Below are 17,407 nucleotides of genomic sequence, written 5' to 3'. Positions count from 1 at the left end.
AGGCTGTATCCTCAAGTTTCAACAGCAAACCTACTCCTCTTCCTGAGAGCCTTGCCATACCGAAAGAAGAGCCAAGGAAACGGCATCATGGCCAGAGTGAGAAAGGCCAGCAGACTGCTCGCCCACTGATACCCGAGTCTCTCATACATCTGGTTTCCGAATAACGGGAACGCCGCTGTTTATTTTAGCAACCTGATATCAACTCTGTAACATAGCCATACCTGCAAAAGTGCATCGCACGAATCCATTCCCCGCCAGTGCTGAGGCAGCATATTGAGTGTACGCATCAACCTGAAAGTCAGTAAGTAGAGCACCAGACCACGGATATATCAACATACAAAAAATGTAAACACCCCAGAATAGACCAACAGCATCCTATTAAAAACATTAACAAGTTGCACCCCTAATCCAGAATCCTGGAATATCACTCACCCACAACCAAAAAACGCAGACCCAAAAACCGGCACAATCCAATGCACGCCGGCATACGTCGTCCACCCAAACCAAAACAGTCCGACCGGTATAAGAACCCCACCCAATATCGCCGGGGGGAGCTGGTACTCGGGCTCCGTTCTTCTAGGCTGCGTTGGATCCTTCATCAGGGCTATATCCGTGAGTCGCTGGCGAACCTTCACCCAGACCGGACTCATCGCGGCACCGAGGACCATCCCTACTATGATACCCAAGAATGTAAGACCGGCTTGCCAGAGATTCATCCCGTGAGTCGTTTTAAACACGAGCGGGAAAGCGCCGAAGAAGAGGTACAAGATGCCAAGGAGGATAGCAGAGTACATATCAAGACAGAGACACATTGGCTCAAGAGCCAGCATCTGGAAGGGACGGGTAAGGGCAATCCGCAACGCCCTACCAGGCTGGCTGTCTTTCTGTTTCTGCCCGTTCAAATTCGAATTAACAGGGAAGCGAGTCTCCGGCGCAAAGAAAATAATCGCTACCAGGAGAGCAACAGCCCAGATAATCAAGACATAGTACGTCCACCTCCAATGGGCATAATAGTTAATGAACCCCCCAATCACCGGCCCAGATGACGGACCAACGAACGGAGCAAGTGATACAACAGTCATGGGCTTCTGGATCTCGTCTTTCGCAAAGATATCGCCTACCGTGCCCCCAGCGACAGAGAGGAATGTCCCTCCTACAAAGCCCTGGAAGAAGCGGCCGATGATGAGGGTTTCGATGTTCGTTCCGACGGCCGATGGGATGGTCCAGATGATGAATAGAGACCATGCAACTAGATATATTGGCCGTCGTCCGTAGTGTTCACTTAATGGACCGGTAAGTAGTGGCCCTGTTCCAATGCCTAGGACGAAGGTTGAGAGCCCGACTGTTGAGACGATGGTTGAGGTCTCGAATTCGGAGTTCATCTGTTCGTAGGTTGTTGTATAGATTGAACTTGCACATGTCCTTCTCAAAATTAGTGTCTACATACAATTTCCAAGAATTATGTTGGTCTCGAGTGCCGTGTTCAACTTACACGCATGCGCTCCCCATACAAACAATCATCACCATCAGCCACTTCCTCAGCAGCGGCATATCCTTGGGAGATCGCGGCCGCCGGGCAGCTTCATTGTCAGTATCAGGCCCTGTATTGCCCTCCATGACGTTGGATATTTCATGACACTCTTTCAAATCCAGAAGAGAAGACTTATATGGCGAAAGGGGGCGAAGAACCCGAGGCTTCTTACAAGAAACCGACCCCCACACGCCCTGACCCACAAACCCGTTGGCAATGCGCACAGACGAATCTCGCTGCTGCTCGGCTTCTGAAGTGAATGGTTCATTGCCTGCGCTATAAAGGCCGGCGAAACTGCTCGTTGTGAATGGCTGGCATCGAATAACACCATGGCGACAGTTAAAATGAATTCTCCCAGCCAGGAAAAGCAAGTTGAAACAGCTCGAGACCAGCATCTGCTGTCAGAAAGAGCTGCATGCAATTCCGTGCATCGGGATATCTGGGGTCCACGGGAAAAGTCCATGGGAAATCCCTGGTCTCCTACAAACCCAACAGGGACGTGAGTATACCACTTGCAGAGTTACGGTCAATCCGATTAACAAATGCAGTGTCAATCTCCGTCTCGCCGAAAACAGTCTCATGCACGAGGAAATCGGGCAATTCATCAAAAATGAGGTCAGTTTGCCAACTGTATCCCTGGCATCGGCTAACATTACATAGATAAATGTCCTCCCCCTTCAACATTTAACATATAGCACTGGCCCACGAGGTTCTCTACGTCTCCGACGAGCAGCATCTACATTTCTAGCACGAGAGTTCCATCCGCGCCACTCTATCACTGCCGATGATATCTTCGTCACCCCAGGGCTAGCTAGTGCCATTGACGCCGTTGCATGGTCAATCTGCAATGATGGAGATGGCATTCTCGTTCCGCAGCCATTCTATAACGGGTTCCAATTTGACCTCCTCAACCGGAGTAACACGAGGGTTGTCCCTGTTTCGTATACAGGGGTGGAGGGGTATTCCGGCCTCGATGACCTTTTTGATCCGGATGTGAATAGGATGGCACTAGACAGGGCTTTGTATAAGGCTAGAGAAGATGGGATTCGTATCCGTGCGGTCCTTGTTTCAAAGTTCGTACTTTCTGACAGTTGTGTGTCCCGTTTACTGACTCCATGTCCAGTCCCCATAATCCTCTTGGGAGATGCTACGTGAGTTTGCCTTGCCGTATATGCAAGAGATAGCATATCTAATAAATACAGCCCCCTGCAACCATGAGAGAATTCGCCAAATTTTGTGGTCTCAATAAATTGCATCTCATCTCAGACGAAATCTACGCAAAATCCGTATTCGTGAACCCCACAATCCCAACCGCGACGCCCTTCTCTTCCATCCTAGCCCTTGATACTACCGACCTCATTGATCCTACTCTAGTCCATGTCTTATACGGCGCAAGTAAAGATTTCTGCGCGAACGGGCTACGCTTGGGATTTGTGTATACACAGAATAAAGGCATTATCGGGGCGATGTCTAGTATCAGGTATATTTTACCCAATCCCTGCAATGAGCTGAGTTAAATGTATACTATGTAGTATGTTCTCGTGGTCGCCTCATCTCCTTCAAGATGTCTGGGCTGGGATGTTAGAGAACGCCGAGTGGATGGACGACTTCATGCAGAGAAAGAATGAGCCTGTGCTGGAGAATTATAACATCACTTCATCGTTTCTCCGTGACTGCGGGATAAAATATTATGAAATGTAGGTGTAATTCTGTACTCCTATGCTTACATCGATTGACACTAATTATCGACAGGAACGCCGGGCTCTTTTTCTGGATCGACCTTCGGCATATACTCAAGCCAGGCTATGCAGGTGACGGCTCATTGAGCGTAGCCTCTTCGGATTCGAGCAAGTATAAAGAGCGGGAAGCGAGGGTAGTCGAGATTTGCATGAAGCACGGTGTGCTGATTGCTCCTGGTCATGTCTACGTACCTGAGGAGTTCGGATGGTTTCGTATAACCTTTACGGTTGGCAAGGAAGCATTACGAGAGGGACTGCAGCGAGTTAAAGAATCACTTGCTGAGATTGAAACAGAGCTGAGTTGGACTACTGAGTAAGGTACACCGGGCTAGAAGTTAAACCACAGTAGAATAGAACGATAGAATCATTATTCACTAATCATGACCATCACAATCTCCATCAGAGACAACATTTTCAAATACAGCGACTAAACTAAAGCTGCGACCGAGTCCTGGGCGACGCATTCGAGCGCCTCAAATCAAACCGATCCAGATTAGAAACCTTCTCCCAAGCACTGATAAAGTCCCGCACAAACTTCGCCTCGCCGTCAGAGCTACCATAAACCTCGGCAAGCGCGCGCAGCTCAGCATGAGAGCCAAAGACCAAGTCCGCACGAGAGCCCTTCCACTTCTGGGCGCCGGTCTTGCGGTCAGTGCCGACGAAGACCTCGTTGCTGGCGTCCGTGGGTTTCCACTCTGTGCCCATATCGAGCAGGTTCACGAAGAAGTCGTTGCTCAGCTGCCCGACGCGGTTCGTGAACACGCCGAGGTTCGAGCGGTCGTAGTTGTTGTTCAGCACACGGAGACCGCCAATAAGCACCGTCAGTTCCGGAGCAGAGAGGGTAAGCAGGTGCGCCTTGTCGACGAGGTAGTCCTCGGTGCGCACGCGGGTAGTGCCGCGGCCGTAGTTACGGAACCCGTCGGCGATGGGCTGCAGGTTGTTAAAGGAGTCGACGTCCGTCTGTTCCTGGGTGGCGTCTGCACGGCCGGGGATGAAGTTGACGGAGGTGTCGTGGCCTGCGTCGCGGGCGGCCTTTTCAACAGCTGTAGACCCAGCGAGGATGATCAGGTCTGATAGTGAGACGCGCTTGTTGGAGCTCTGGGCATCGTTGAACTGCTTCTGGATTGACTTCAGGGCATCCAGAGACTGGGCTAGCCAGGGCTGGTCGTTGATCTTCCAGCCGTTCTGGGGAGCGAGGGCAATACGGGCGCCGTTGGCACCGCCGCGCTTGTCGCTGCCGCGGAAAGTCGATGCGGCAGCCCAGGCGGTAGAGATGTAGTTGGTGTGGTCGACGCCAGAGGAGAGGATCGCCTTTTTCAGTGCAGCAATGTCATCGTTGTCGATGATGGGGTGGTTCACTGAGGGCAGCGGGTCTTGCCAGGTGAAGACCTCAGATGGGACTTCGGGCCCCTGGTAGAGGATTCTGGGACCGACGTCACGGTGGGTGAGCTTGAACCAGGCGCGTGCGAAGGCGTCCGCGAGCTGGTCTGGGTTCTCGAGGTAGCGGCGCGCGATTTTCTCGAACTCGGGGTCGAATCGGAGGGCAAGATCAGTTGTCAGCATGCGCGGCGGGTGCTTGACGTTGGGGTCAAATGCATCAGGGACGAAAGGCTCAGACTTGGCTGTCCACTGGTTGGCACCGGCAGGGCTCTTGGTCAGTTCCCATTCGTACTTGAACAGGTACTCGAGGAACTGGTTGCTCCACTTAGTTGGGGTCTTGGTCCAGATGACTTCGATTCCGCTGGTGATTGCATGAGGGCCGACACCAGTCCCGTAGCTGTTCTTCCAGCCCAGACCCTGGTTCTCGAGCCCAGCCGCGTGAGGTTCCTTGCCCATGTGGCTACCGGGGGCAGCCCCGTGCGTCTTACCGAATGTGTGTCCACCGGCAATCAGGGCAACGGTTTCCTCGTTGGTCATGGCCATACGACCAAAGGTAGTCTTGATATCCTTCGCCGCGGCAACAGGGTCAGGGTTTCCATTGGGACCCTCAGGGTTGACATAAATCAGACCCATATGTGCAGCAGCAAGAGGGTCATCCAGCTCGCCATTCTCATAGCGAACATCATTGCCGAACCACTCCTGCTCAGCACCCCAGAAGACCGACTCGTCCGCCTCCCAGGTATCATTGCGGCCACCAGCGAAGCCAAAGGTCTTGAAGCCCATCGACTCGAGCGCCACATTACCAGTCAGGATCAGCAGATCAGCCCAGGAGATCTTGCTGCCGTACTTTTGCTTAACAGGCCAAAGCAGACGGCGAGCCTTGTCCAAGCTGACATTGTCCGGCCAGCTGTTCAACGGAGCAAAGCGCTGCTGTCCCTGGCCGCCACCACCACGGCCATCAAAGACACGGTACGTACCAGCGCTGTGCCAGGCCATGCGGATGAATAGACCGCCGTAGTGACCAAAGTCGGCAGGCCACCAGTCCTGCGAGTCGGTCATGACCTTCTCCAGGTCCTTCTTCAGGGCGAAGTAGTCTAGACTGTTGAAGGCTGCGGCATAGTCGAAGTCTTTGTCATATGGGTTTGTCACTTGAGTGTGCTGGCGCAGGATGTTGAGCTTGAGGTCGTTGGGCCACCAGTCTTTGTTTCTTGTGCCGCCGCCGCCGACGTTGGCGCGCTGGCTGTTGTGGACAGGACATTCGCCCATGTTGTGAGGTTATTTGATGGAACAACGATAGAAAGCAGATGGAATCGATGAAGGATGAGAAGGAAAAAGAAAAGAAGACAGTGACGGGAAAGAAAAGGGGCCGGGTGTGACGAAGCTTATAACCCCGCATTCTATAGCAGGCCAACCCCGCAAGAAAACTGGTGAATTGCGATATCCTGGAGGACGGGGGTTTCCGGCCCACGAGCGGGGGAGATCCATGTGATGATTTACCTGGCATTCTACTGGCCGGACCTGGAGCCAGATATCGCGGAATTGACCCCAAGCAGCAGTGGAGTTGGCCGGGTAGCCAATGTGGGCGTTGGAGAAGTAATCGCCGGTCGCCGTGAGGGGTTGCCTGCTTTTACTAATAGGGGCGGTCCAGACTGGACGAGGCCTGTGAGATGACAGAGCCGGAGGTAAGGTTGTGAGATGCTAAGAGTTGGATGGCTGAGTGGGCTGATGTTTATTTAGTGGTTTATATTTAGTGACTGAGAGATGCAGATGCCGTTGACGCAACGCTCCTGCATGATTGAAGATGCCGGTATGCCTGATTAAGGCACGCCTGTACCGGGCCGGTTCTGGACACCTGAGCTGTCAGGCAAGAATCACATGACTTTCTGTGACACATCCACAACCAACACCCCGCGTCAACCTTCCAACACTTCGTCTACGATAGACAGATAATTAAAAACTTTCCCCCAGATAGACATGCCCTCTCTGCAAGACAGCAAGCTCGCCTTCCTCGGCGGAGGCAACATGGCCTCGGCCATCATCGGCGGCCTCCTCAACCAGGGCATCAACAAGCAGAACATCACCGTCTCAGAGCCATGGGAGGTCAACCGCAACAAGATGGCCGAATTGGGCGTCAACACGACGACTTCCAATGTCACTGCCGGTGGTCAAGCCGACCTCATCATCCTGGCCGTCAAGCCGCAGGTCGCCAAGACCGTCTGCCAGGAGCTGTCCGAGGCCTGGGCCACGAGGTCTAGCTTGCCTGTTGTTGTCAGTATCGCTGCGGGCATTACCCTTGAGAGCATGCAACAATGGGTTCGCACTGCGGATGGCCGGAGTGCTCACCTTGTTCGCGTCATGCCCAACACCCCTGCACTTGTTGGAGAGGGTGCATCGGGGCTCTTCGCCAGCCAGGATGTTACCGCAGAGGAGAAGGAGCTTGTGGGGTCGCTTCTCCAGAGCGTCAGCAAGGCTACGGAGTGGGTTGACAAGGAAGAACTGCTTGACGTTGTTACTGGTCTATCAGGTATGTTGCCCAAAACCCTCACACTACGTGGCGTACACTAATTCCCCAGGATCCGGACCTGCATACTTCTTCGCCATGGTCGAGCACCTTGTCGCCAGCGCCACTGCTCTTGGCCTTCCAGCTGAGCAGGCGACCCGTCTGGCAACACAGACCTGTCTCGGTGCCGGCCGCATGATGAAGGACTCGCCCGACACCCCGACGCAGCTGCGGAAGAATGTCACTAGCCCGAATGGAACGACACACGCCGCCCTGGAAACATTCAAGGAACTCAACTTTGAAGAGATTGTCGACAAGGCCGTCAAAGCTGCGACGTCTCGTGCTGCTGAGCTGGGAAACACTCTCGGAAAGGCCTAGATAAAAGTGTATTATAGATTAACACGGAAGAAGCTGTAACCTTAAGGGACGCCTTCACATCCAACAGTCAATACAATTAAAAGCCCCCTGAAAACACTGTACCAATCATTTCACATCGCTCAATCCAGTCACATACTGCACCCCCGCCTTGAGAATCCCAATGACAACCTCAATTTCCTCCTCATCCCTCGGTGCATAGATCAAGACATACTCCGTTGGGATAGTAGAAACCCGCCCAAAGGTGACATTCCTGAACACACTCGATCCAGCCAGCGGGAATCGCTGGCCCCAGCCGGACTCGATAACGCGTTTGCCTGCCTTGTTAGATTTGTATATTAAAAACGGTGATTAGATAGACATACAATCAGCCGGGGCCAAGGTGACATGCAACGAATAATCACTCGTACCATGGACATGACAGATCTCCCGCTTCATCTGCCTTGCAACAGACGTAAGGGGCACATGGCCACAGACATGGGCAGCGTCAGTATGGCGCTCGAGAATCGAGGGGACACGGTCCACGATGTGTGCATTCCGCTCCAGGAATGCCCCATACGCAGCCATCAATTTCTGCCTCGTTAGCCAATCCAACTCAAAACCCGGAGTATAAGGTACACGTACATCTCGAACTTCAGCACTCGGTCGCTGGCTGATCTGGCGCTGGGGCACAGTGAATTCGCCCATGGTCGGCCGTTGGCCTTTTCTATGTGGCAGGCTGGATAGGAAGGCAGCCTGCTCGCCGGATTCGATTTTGCCATCGTACAGCACTGTGCCGAAGGGTTCTCGTCGTAGCGGGTCGAACAGTAGTTTCACAAGTAGCCAACCGAACACATTATACGGGGGTCCGCCCGGGCCAAGAAGCAGCCATGACTGATAGTCGCGATACGCGGGGAGCAAGAGAGCGATGAGTGCTGCTGGGAGTGCTGCCAGCAGGAGGCGGCTGCGGTGGGAAAAGGGGGATTGAGTGACGAGAGAATGCGCTTTTTCGGCGACGGTGGAAAAGTAGGACATCTTGTCGATGCAAGTTTAAATAGAGAAAGTCGGATGGAGGGATGTTGGTCTTATGTAGACAAACATTCCGGCGGAGTTGGACGGAATCCGGCTGTGGCCTGATCGGTCGCCTTACCAGCTGCAGTATGATAACGTGGCGTATTATTTTCTTTTTATTTCGCAAGATTCTATTCATTAATTGTAATTGGCTTCGGTTGTGTTGATATATCCACTACAACATAAAGCGCTGTGCTCAGCACACTATATATTTTACCGAAATGCGTTCGACCATCACAACAACCAGCGGTTTCAACCATCTTTCTATGTTGCGTCATGCCAACAATTTCCAATTAACTTCCATCCGAGGCATTCTATCAGTATAACCTCTATAATTTATCCCCTCTCCCATTCTATGTGTTATCCTTTACTCCTTTACCCTCTTAGGAACCCTCATAAGCCAATACAACCCAACAGCCGCAACAACATTAAACACACAAAACGCCCACATAAACCCAAAATCCCTCCAGCGATTCTCAAAGCGCATATTCATATCTTGTAGAAACGCATCACTGCTCGCCGTTCCACAGAAACTACAGCTGCTGGCAGAACTATCAACCAGATACCCGCCCTTCGCGTCGATATATGACTGCATGTACTCACCGCAGCTCATCCCAGCGGGGGCCTCGTATTGAACCAGCTCGCTGGGCGTGCAGGTTACAGGGGCGCCGGCGAGCGCTGTTCCTAGGAAACTCTCGATCACGTAGGTGAATGGGTTGACGCGGTACATGAAGATCCAGAAGCCGGGGAGTTCGGTTGGGCCAGCGAGGACACTGATCATATCAATCAATCAACAGGCCCGAAGACATTGTAGCGGGGGAGTAGGGCATACCCAGCAAAAGCAAACATGATATTGAAAAAGAAGTTGAGGAATGCACCGGCCACCTGCTCGGTCTCGATACCGGCGATCAGCATGTTGGCGAATGTGCTGGTGAAGGCGAAGAAGATCCACATGTGTAGGCAGACTGTGATGCCGCGCGAGTGGACGGCGTCTGTCCACTCTGCATTCCGGTAGAGGGCCAAGGGGAAGTACCAAAATAGAAAGGAGAAAATGGCCATCAACTACTGAAGTTAAGCCAGGTATAGAATAGGGAAGGGTTGGAGCTTACGGAATTCCAGGCCAGCTCGACGATGATGTTTGCGGCGAGAAAGACGACCCATGAATACGCTTTGGCGGGTCTTTCGCGGGCTTCGTATAGGGTGCGCTGAGAGACGAACATGGGCAGGATCTGCTCGACAACTTGACTGAAGATGAAGAGGAAGATGTATGTTGCCAACATCTGGTTGAACAGTCCACGCTGGGTCACGTCCCCATTGACCTGGGACAATCCGATAAACAGGGCCTGGTAAGTTAGCTTAAACTGTCTAACCCATTTGATCCGTCTAAGAGACATACCGATCCAGCACTTAGAATGGATTTGGAGAAAATATAACTCGGCGTCCGCCAATACTGCTGAAAAACACGTTTGGTGACCTGCGTAAGCTGGACAGGAAAACTGGCAGCAAACTCCGCCAGAGCTGCAGGATCAGACTCGACGGTCTCTCCATCTCCCTGACTAGATAGACGCCCCAGTTCCTGGCGGACACCCTGATATTCAGGGCTTGCTTTCCAGATACTCGGCCAGTCGATGGCGCCTCCATGCTTCGCAGCCCCGACAACATCAAGCATATATTCCGCTGGGTTAGTCCCAGTCTTGAACAGCGGTGCACCGTTGCGGGTGAAGTAGTCAATCAGCGTCGACGAGCCCTTACCAACATCCCCGAAGTACACCGTGCGTCCACCCTTGGCCAGCAGGAGCAAGCGGTCGAAGCGCTGAAACAGCGCCGCAGAGGGTTGGTGGATGGTACACAGAATAGCCTGGCCATTTCGCGTTAATTTCTCCATGAGATCGCATATCGCCCAGGATGTCTGGCTGTCAAGACCAGACGTGGGTTCGTCGAGGAACAGCAATAGCTCTGGCCGCGCTGCCAATTCCACACCGATAGTCAAGCGTTTTCGCTGTTCAACGTTTAGGCCTTCGCCTGTATGTCCAACAATGGCATCAGCACAGTCGTCCAGATCAACCAGCTTGATCACGTCGTTGACATAGTCGAGCTTCTCCTGGCGGGTATACCGCGCTGGCTGTCTCAGCAACGCGCTGAACTGGAGTGCTTCGCGAACAGTAGATGTGTGCAGGTTCAGATCCTGCTGCGTTACATATCCAGTCTTGCGCTGGAACGAGGAGTCTCTGAGTTGGCCATTCACCAGCATTCGTCCGGAGATGACGCCCATCGTGACTCGGCTGGCCAGAACGTCTAAGAGCGTTGTCTTTCCAGCACCAGAAACACCCTATATAAATTAGCGATATAACAAAGGTATTAAAGGGAAAATACCATCAAAGCCGTCAATGTCCCCGGCTTCACCCACCCATCGACATGGTCTAGGATCGTCCTCGTCTCATCCTTAATCTTAACCGAATAGCAAACATCCTGCCAGTGGAAGATCGAAGTCTGCTTCGCAATACCCTGCACTTCATTCCTGTCAGTATCTCCCCTCCGGATCGCAACATCCACAGCAGCCGTCTTCTCCTCATCACCACGACCCTGAGTCTTCTTTTTCAGAACCTCCCGCGGAAAGACAAGAATCTCCCCCTTCGACCGCTCCGACGAGATAACCTCAACCGCAATAAGATGAATCACAAGCAGAAACACCGTCATGGCAATAACGATCCCGAAATTGCGCCAGCGGTGGGAATCCACAAACCCGTACATCACGTCCATATGGACACTACCATCCACAAACCCTTCCCCTGGGACCGAGCCCTCAACGGAGCAAACCTGACCGAGGGACGGTATAGAACTGGTAATGTATTCCTCACCACTAGGAACAAAGTCAATACAGGAGAATCTCCGACCAACGAATTCACTCAGCGACAGCGACTCCTGGACGTAGAAGAGCGGGTTTATCCAGCGCAGCCAGCCGATCCAGTCGTCGAGGTAGGACTGGGGGATGATGAAGCCGCCGTAGAGCATGAGGCCGAGAATGACGATTGCACAGGGGGCCAGGGCCTGGGAGACTGTTTTTGTGACGGACGCCAGGAAGCGGAAGAACATGGACATTGTGATTGTAACTGTGAAAGCCAGGAGGTAGAAGAAGAAGAACGGGCCTGGCTCTCGACGGAGGTTTCCCATGAAATAGGCTGTGACGTTAATGCAGATAGCGTTGACGAGTTTGAATGGGATATCCATTGCGATTGAGGCCAGGGCCTCCATGCTGGGGTGGTAAAGGGCGTAGCGGACGTGTTTCTCGACGATCTTGCGCTTCGAATATAATGTTAAAACTTCGAGGGCGGCAGTCCAGATATTGATCATGAGGACGTAGAAGATGAACAGATTGCGGCGGAATACGCTGGAACTGTCTTCCTGCATGTTATAGAATATGCTGGACACGACGAGGGACTCGAACAGGTTTGCCAGGAGGAGAGTGATCCAGAACCAGGGATCCGCGATTAACAGTCTGTAACTACGCCAGAGATTGAGGCCGAACTGACCGGCCAGGGAAAGGGTGAATGGAGATGCAGCACGCAGGGAATTCGACTTCTGTTCGATTCTTGCGACGCGGAATTTCTCAGACTGATCACCACCGATGGGGAATCTGTCTTCGAATGCTTCAATCTGCGTGACGAGGGACTGGCGGGTTTGACTGTCGCGCCAGGCCTGTGCAAATTCATCTGGACTGCGAGGAGGCGTCTTTCCTTTCCATCCAGACTTGACGATGCGCTCTGATGGACTGGTCATGGAGGTCAGGAAGTCCGGCGTCGTCTGCTCTGGAGGACACTCGAACCCTAAGCCCTCGAAGTATGCCTTGGCCTCGCCAGTGCGGCCGAAGAAGATCTGTCGGCCTTCATAGAGCACAATGACTTTGTCAAATAGCTATGCTGTCAGTACACACTGTTAATCGGGTCAAGGCTCTTACATCGTATGCCTCCTGAGGAGCCTGGTAGATAGCCACACAAACACTACCACCAAACGTCTCAGACTGAAGCCTCAGCATGCGACAGAACGAGACTGCATTTGCAGAATCAAGACCTCTGGTGCTATTATCCCAGCACTGCCAGGGCGAGTAGCTCAGGATGGCCTCAGCAATGCTCACACGCTTTCGCTCACCACCACTCACGCCGCGAATGAAGTCGTCTCCCACCACTGTATTCTTAGTATGCGATATCCCCAACATAGCCATAACTACGTCACGCAGGTGCTCCGCATACTCATGTTTATGTCCCGCGAGTCGCTGCGGGCACCGTGCTCGAGCAGCAAAGTACAGCGTCTCGCCCACGGTGAGTTTCGGGAAATGATAGTCGACTTCAGCGGTATAGATGGCCTCGCCTTTATATGCCGTTGCAATTTCCTCCTTCCCAATCCCCTGGTAGTTCAGGGTACTCCCATCGGCAACTTGGAAGCCATACGTATCGCCAGCAATAGTCTTCAGCAGAGTAGAACACCCAGACCCAGGAGGACCGAGGACGCAGAGCATCTCACCACTTTCCATAACCCCCTCAAGATCCTGCAGGATATCGATGCGCTGTTTCTTCGCAGACCCAAAGAAGCCGCGAACGATTTCAAACGGGCCGTATAGGAAATCCTCAACAGTCCTCTGATGCTCCGCAACAGCCATCTGGCCAAAGACGTTGAAATTTTTAAACGCCAGACCGGCCGAGTTAGGCGGCCGACCTCCCAGAGCCTCCGTCTGGTTATTGTAGAACGCTCTCACCCATTTCTTAGCATCAAAGGCGGCATTGTGAGGGTCGAGTGCGTCGTCCGTAGGCTTAGGGAGGATATGGCCGCCCGCGACAGGAATGGAGGTAACCCGCCGAGCGAGATCATGGATCTGATCTTCGACATGCTCTGAAATATCTTCATTATCGGTCGTGCTCCCAGAGTAGGAGTGGTTCGCGGGCAGGTGTGGGATGCCGTGCACCAGCTCTGGGCCGGGGACGATCGGAGGACGCATTATGCTGAGACGGCGAAGGCGATGACTGACCGAGGAGTCAAGGCCAGATTTATATACAATCTACAAAATATAATACTTAACTGTGAGTTTTTTCAATCTCCGCTGGCCTGCCTAATACGGATGCCATCGATAGCGTATACATTGTAGACTGGTATGTGCGAAAGTGCGCAGGAGGATTCGATCCAATAAGGACGACGAGAATTAATCCACAATATCCCCAGCGTTGGCTGTGGGCCTTGTGGGTCATTCTCTGGCCAATATAAAAGTGCGCCCAAAGTGCGAAAGTGCGAACCTCCGAAGGTGCCAAAGCCCAGCTTAACAGTCTCGCTGTTTTAACTGCATCAGAGTGCGCATTCCGCTGTTCGCACTATAGCAGTCTCGCACTGAAGGTCTTTAGTGCTATCAATGGCGTCAGACCTGTCGAATGGTCGACTTGCGGTAAGGCGCTTTGCTGATCTGGATTACCATGCTGAGTCTTGCAGTGCACCCATTGCCGCCGCAGAAAGGTAGCTTTAACTATGGCTGTCAGGTAATTATGTTGACTCTGTAGGTCCGGTGTAATCGCGCCCTACCGTCCTGCGAGCGATGTCTACTCCATCAGTTTCAGTGCTCCTATCCCAATAGACAGCGCAGAACCACTCGTAAAACAGTTCAGACGCAGTACGTCCATTCCTTGATTTAATTCATCAGCTAACAGTTTGAGCAGAGAACAGCATGCTGTGTTACCACCTCTGATAGAGCGACTTCGTGCTGAACAAGCTGAGAACGTATCCGACGCCCGAGACACTATTGACAACCCGGACAGAGACGGATCCTCTGGTCCAAGAGCTGGGTCTCCTGCGTCGCGAGGCGTCAATGTACCTCTAAATGAGACCACATTGGACGTCACATCGATCCTGAGCTCCGCCGTCGACAAAGTCCAGCAACTCAGAAAAAAGCATCGCTTCGGAGTCAGAGCACTAACCCTGGAACCCATCACCATCTCGCCAGAACGAGCAAAGCAATGGATCTACCGTAAGCTATCGGCGGGAAACATGAATTGCAGACATTAACAGGCATAGACTACTTCACCAACATCGAAGGCAAGCTGCTACCTGCTTTGGTGGACCGTAAGCTCATCGATATCATGCCCGATCTTATTGACATGGACCATGTGCATATCGACCCCTGCATGCTCATAATCTACTACTGCATTCTCTGGCAAGGACTATTCTTCCATAAAGGAAGTCCCTTCATCGGCATCGACAACCATGATGCAAGACAGGTTTTTATATGCTGCAAACGCACAATCCCAATCTGGCAGCGAGAAGCCACAGGCACCGTCACCGACTTTATTGCAGCCATGTACATGGTATTTCACTCGATCTATTATTGCAAATACATACTAATAAACAGACCCAAACTGCAACGGAAAACTTCGACTTCGGCCTCTCCTGGGAAATGCACAAACTCGCCTGCGAATACGCCCAAACACTGCAAATGCACAGTCTTGACAGCCTCGACCACCACCCAGGCGGCCTCTCAATGAGCGACCACGACCGGATGGGCATGTGGTGGCTGATCCACCTAGATCTATTCGCGCGGCTGATCAACGACAAACCAGCCGTATTCTCGTCGCAGCTCAACGAGTGGAGGGTGAACATGCCGCGCCTTGCAGCGGAGTTCTCGCAGCGCAATGGGGCAGTGCCAACGATGGCGTTTCTCGTTCGAAGTCGGCTTACGTTTATTCTGATTAGCTACTTTCAAGCGTCGGAGGCGCTGAATGACGAGTCGGATATACAGGCGGCGATTACTCCGCTGTGTGAGGATGTCGAGGGGATATTCGAGGAGTGGAAAATGGTACCGACTCCTCCTCTATACATAGCACTTTAACTGATCTATATTTAGGAGGAATGGCTGCAGAGTTACAAAAATGACGATATCAATGGGTGGATCCTGAGTGACCTGGCATTATCTGGATACACCTGCATCCTCTTCATGCTGCGCAAAGCATCTCTCCCGCAAAGTAGCGAGCACAAGGCCATGCTCTCAGACAACGACGAGATGATTCCCCGAAGCGAGCTGTCGATGCGGACATCGAGGAAGGTGCTCAAACTCGTGCACCACATGATTCATGTTGTAACCCTGCCTGGGCCGGAGGCGATGTCGCTCATTCTGGGAACATATCGGGCGTATATTGCGCATGCTCATCTGGCGAGTGGCCTTATTCATGACCCGGCTGCACCTACAGTGGATGATGACATGGGCCTTTTGCTAGAGGTTGCAGAATGTATAGAAGGGCTGGCCAGGGAAGTGAATGAATTTGTCCCTCTAGCAGGGGCTTTCAAGATGGTTAACAACGAAGTAAGAAGAAAGGTACAGGAGGCATCAGACGAAATTGATGGAGATATACATTAATTCCATTAAACGAGCCCCGGCAATTACTCCGAATCTAGTAAATAGTTATCTTCCTCCAATAAACACCGTACTATATAAACCACCCCCGCACGCAATCAGCAGCTCTCCTTCCTCACGATGACATTCCAGTTATTCCTATTGAACGCCTGCCCACTAACCGTCCTCGCTTCGCCAAATGGGCTTGACATGCACTGGTTCAGGATAGCCATGGCCCCATCGGCAATGTTCGCGAAACTGGTGAGACTCTTCGTAAACGGATCCTACAACCATTAGCACACCACCCTAACATCCTTGGAAGAAAAAAAAAAAAAAAAAAAAAAAAAAAAAAAAAAAAAAAAAAAAAAACATACATCATTACACCACACAACAGCAGTGTTATAGGCACAGCTCACGCGCGTACAAGCCCCACGCCCAGGCCCATTTGTTGGCTTCCCGCCGACGCCGTACAGATACTGGACCCGTTTCAGGGCCTCCATCCACTCAACACTCTCGAACCGGCCGCAGTCTATCTGGGTAGCGTGGAAGTCTTGGGCTTTGCGCTTCACGTTCACGGATTTCCCGGTTTTGGAGGTGGTGTCACGGTTGACGTGGTCGTTGTCGTTGTCGTCGTCATAGTCGATGGCCGCATGTAGGTAGTCCCTCTCCCAGTTGGGATTCTGCTTCACGGCTTCGTCTATGACATCTTCGAGCGTTCCCCTGACCGTGATGGTTTTGTTGCGAAGGACTTCCACCTGCCACTCGAGGGGAGGTGGGGGGTGAGGGGGCGAGGGCGCGACGAAGTAATGCGGGTGGACGGTTCGTTCCTTGATGGGGGTCGCGTTTCCCTGGAGGATATTAGAATTGACATTCCAGAGATTCTATACAGGTTGAATATACCACAGAGAAGGACAGGGACAGGAGCCCGAACAGGATTGCCGCCTTCATGATATCAGGTGTTGTTTGTTGTCTTGGTGGCTTGACGTTAACTTGTCAGTAGAACCAGCTTCTGAATTTGTATAGTAAAGAAAGTATGAAGCGGAGGTAGGTTTCACCAGGCCACGTCCTCAATCTATCTATATATACACCCAAACAACATCTCAAACACATCCACATTGAAAGAAAGAAGCGCCAACATCCAAAAGCGGCTACACAGCCTCGTCGCAGGCACGCATTATGCCGATCTGCACATGGCCCGATACAGCCTATTGAGAACTTATTGAAACCTTATTGAGGGTCTATTCCGGTCTTATTGAGAAATGCTTATTGAGACTTTCGCATTGTATCGCGGCGCTTAATTCTGCGCCAATGCAGGCCAACAAAGCGGCGTTACACCGGCTATGTCGATATAAAGAGAGCCGCATATCTTTATCTCCAGACGCCACGAGGCACGTCCATCGGTGATTGAACGAAGATACATCTAGGCTCAGGTACCGTTACACACTGCTATCCTGGTATGTGGCGGATCT

At 52.2% G+C, this 17,407-nt stretch overlaps 8 protein-coding genes across 8 annotated transcripts; 3 read left to right on the top strand and 5 right to left on the bottom strand.

Moving 5' to 3' along the window:
- Positions 1 to 11: 11 nt before the first annotated feature.
- On the bottom strand, positions 12 to 1,706 carry ASPVEDRAFT_148549 (MFS transporter; the record flags this gene model as incomplete). The annotated part of the gene is made up of 5 exons (XM_040808166.1): positions 1,493 to 1,706; positions 433 to 1,422; positions 339 to 375; positions 222 to 291; positions 12 to 175 (listed from the first exon to the last, which is right to left on the bottom strand). The coding sequence occupies exons 1-5, from the start codon at positions 1,615 to 1,617 to the stop codon at positions 12 to 14; spliced, it is 1,386 nt and encodes a 461-aa protein (XP_040665244.1). The 5' UTR covers positions 1,618 to 1,706.
- Positions 1,622 to 3,645, top strand: ASPVEDRAFT_515943 (pyridoxal phosphate-dependent aminotransferase). The gene is made up of 7 exons (XM_040814499.1): positions 1,622 to 2,030; positions 2,080 to 2,146; positions 2,192 to 2,604; positions 2,655 to 2,682; positions 2,734 to 3,011; positions 3,064 to 3,228; positions 3,284 to 3,645. The coding sequence occupies exons 1-7, from the start codon at positions 1,861 to 1,863 to the stop codon at positions 3,585 to 3,587; spliced, it is 1,425 nt and encodes a 474-aa protein (XP_040665243.1). The 5' UTR covers positions 1,622 to 1,860; the 3' UTR covers positions 3,588 to 3,645.
- A 57-nt stretch (positions 3,646 to 3,702) lies between these two features.
- ASPVEDRAFT_123104 (catalase/peroxidase) lies at positions 3,703 to 5,916 on the bottom strand (the record flags this gene model as incomplete). The annotated part of the gene is made up of 1 exon (XM_040806047.1): positions 3,703 to 5,916. The coding sequence occupies one exon, from the start codon at positions 5,914 to 5,916 to the stop codon at positions 3,703 to 3,705; it is 2,214 nt and encodes a 737-aa protein (XP_040665242.1).
- Positions 5,917 to 6,624: 708 nt separating this feature from the next.
- ASPVEDRAFT_26290 (pyrroline-5-carboxylate reductase family protein) lies at positions 6,625 to 7,528 on the top strand (the record flags this gene model as incomplete). The annotated part of the gene is made up of 2 exons (XM_040809882.1): positions 6,625 to 7,174; positions 7,224 to 7,528. The coding sequence occupies 2 exons, from the start codon at positions 6,625 to 6,627 to the stop codon at positions 7,526 to 7,528; spliced, it is 855 nt and encodes a 284-aa protein (XP_040665241.1).
- Positions 7,529 to 7,633: 105 nt separating this feature from the next.
- Positions 7,634 to 8,539, bottom strand: ASPVEDRAFT_123327 (uncharacterized protein; the record flags this gene model as incomplete). The annotated part of the gene is made up of 3 exons (XM_040806073.1): positions 7,634 to 7,842; positions 7,891 to 8,098; positions 8,150 to 8,539. The coding sequence occupies 3 exons, from the start codon at positions 8,537 to 8,539 to the stop codon at positions 7,634 to 7,636; spliced, it is 807 nt and encodes a 268-aa protein (XP_040665240.1).
- A 343-nt stretch (positions 8,540 to 8,882) lies between these two features.
- Positions 8,883 to 13,565, bottom strand: ASPVEDRAFT_60490 (uncharacterized protein; the record flags this gene model as incomplete). Its single annotated transcript, XM_040815531.1, has 7 exons — positions 8,883 to 9,348; positions 9,408 to 9,637; positions 9,685 to 9,918; positions 9,972 to 10,904; positions 10,949 to 12,487; positions 12,531 to 13,379; positions 13,422 to 13,565. 7 exons carry the CDS (start codon positions 13,563 to 13,565, stop codon positions 8,943 to 8,945), a joined length of 4,335 nt encoding a protein of 1,444 aa, XP_040665239.1. The 3' UTR covers positions 8,883 to 8,942.
- Positions 13,566 to 13,878: 313 nt separating this feature from the next.
- On the top strand, positions 13,879 to 16,235 carry ASPVEDRAFT_38888 (uncharacterized protein). The gene is made up of 7 exons (XM_040811793.1): positions 13,879 to 14,003; positions 14,048 to 14,071; positions 14,116 to 14,225; positions 14,272 to 14,579; positions 14,627 to 14,916; positions 14,961 to 15,404; positions 15,453 to 16,235. Exons 1-7 carry the CDS (start codon positions 13,971 to 13,973, stop codon positions 15,960 to 15,962), a joined length of 1,719 nt encoding a protein of 572 aa, XP_040665238.1. The 5' UTR covers positions 13,879 to 13,970; the 3' UTR covers positions 15,963 to 16,235.
- Positions 16,042 to 16,886, bottom strand: ASPVEDRAFT_148542 (uncharacterized protein; the record flags this gene model as incomplete). Its single annotated transcript, XM_040808165.1, has 3 exons — positions 16,042 to 16,222; positions 16,313 to 16,786; positions 16,839 to 16,886. The coding sequence occupies 3 exons, from the start codon at positions 16,884 to 16,886 to the stop codon at positions 16,058 to 16,060; spliced, it is 687 nt and encodes a 228-aa protein (XP_040665237.1). The 3' UTR covers positions 16,042 to 16,057.
- Positions 16,887 to 17,407: the final 521 nt, after the last annotated feature.

Source organism: Aspergillus versicolor, assembly GCF_001890125.1.
Source record: "Aspergillus versicolor CBS 583.65 unplaced genomic scaffold ASPVEscaffold_2, whole genome shotgun sequence".
Classification (NCBI taxonomy): Eukaryota; Fungi; Ascomycota; class Eurotiomycetes; order Eurotiales; family Aspergillaceae; genus Aspergillus; species Aspergillus versicolor.
Note: the sequence above shows the minus strand (reverse complement) of the source record. Positions and strands in the feature narration are given on the sequence as shown.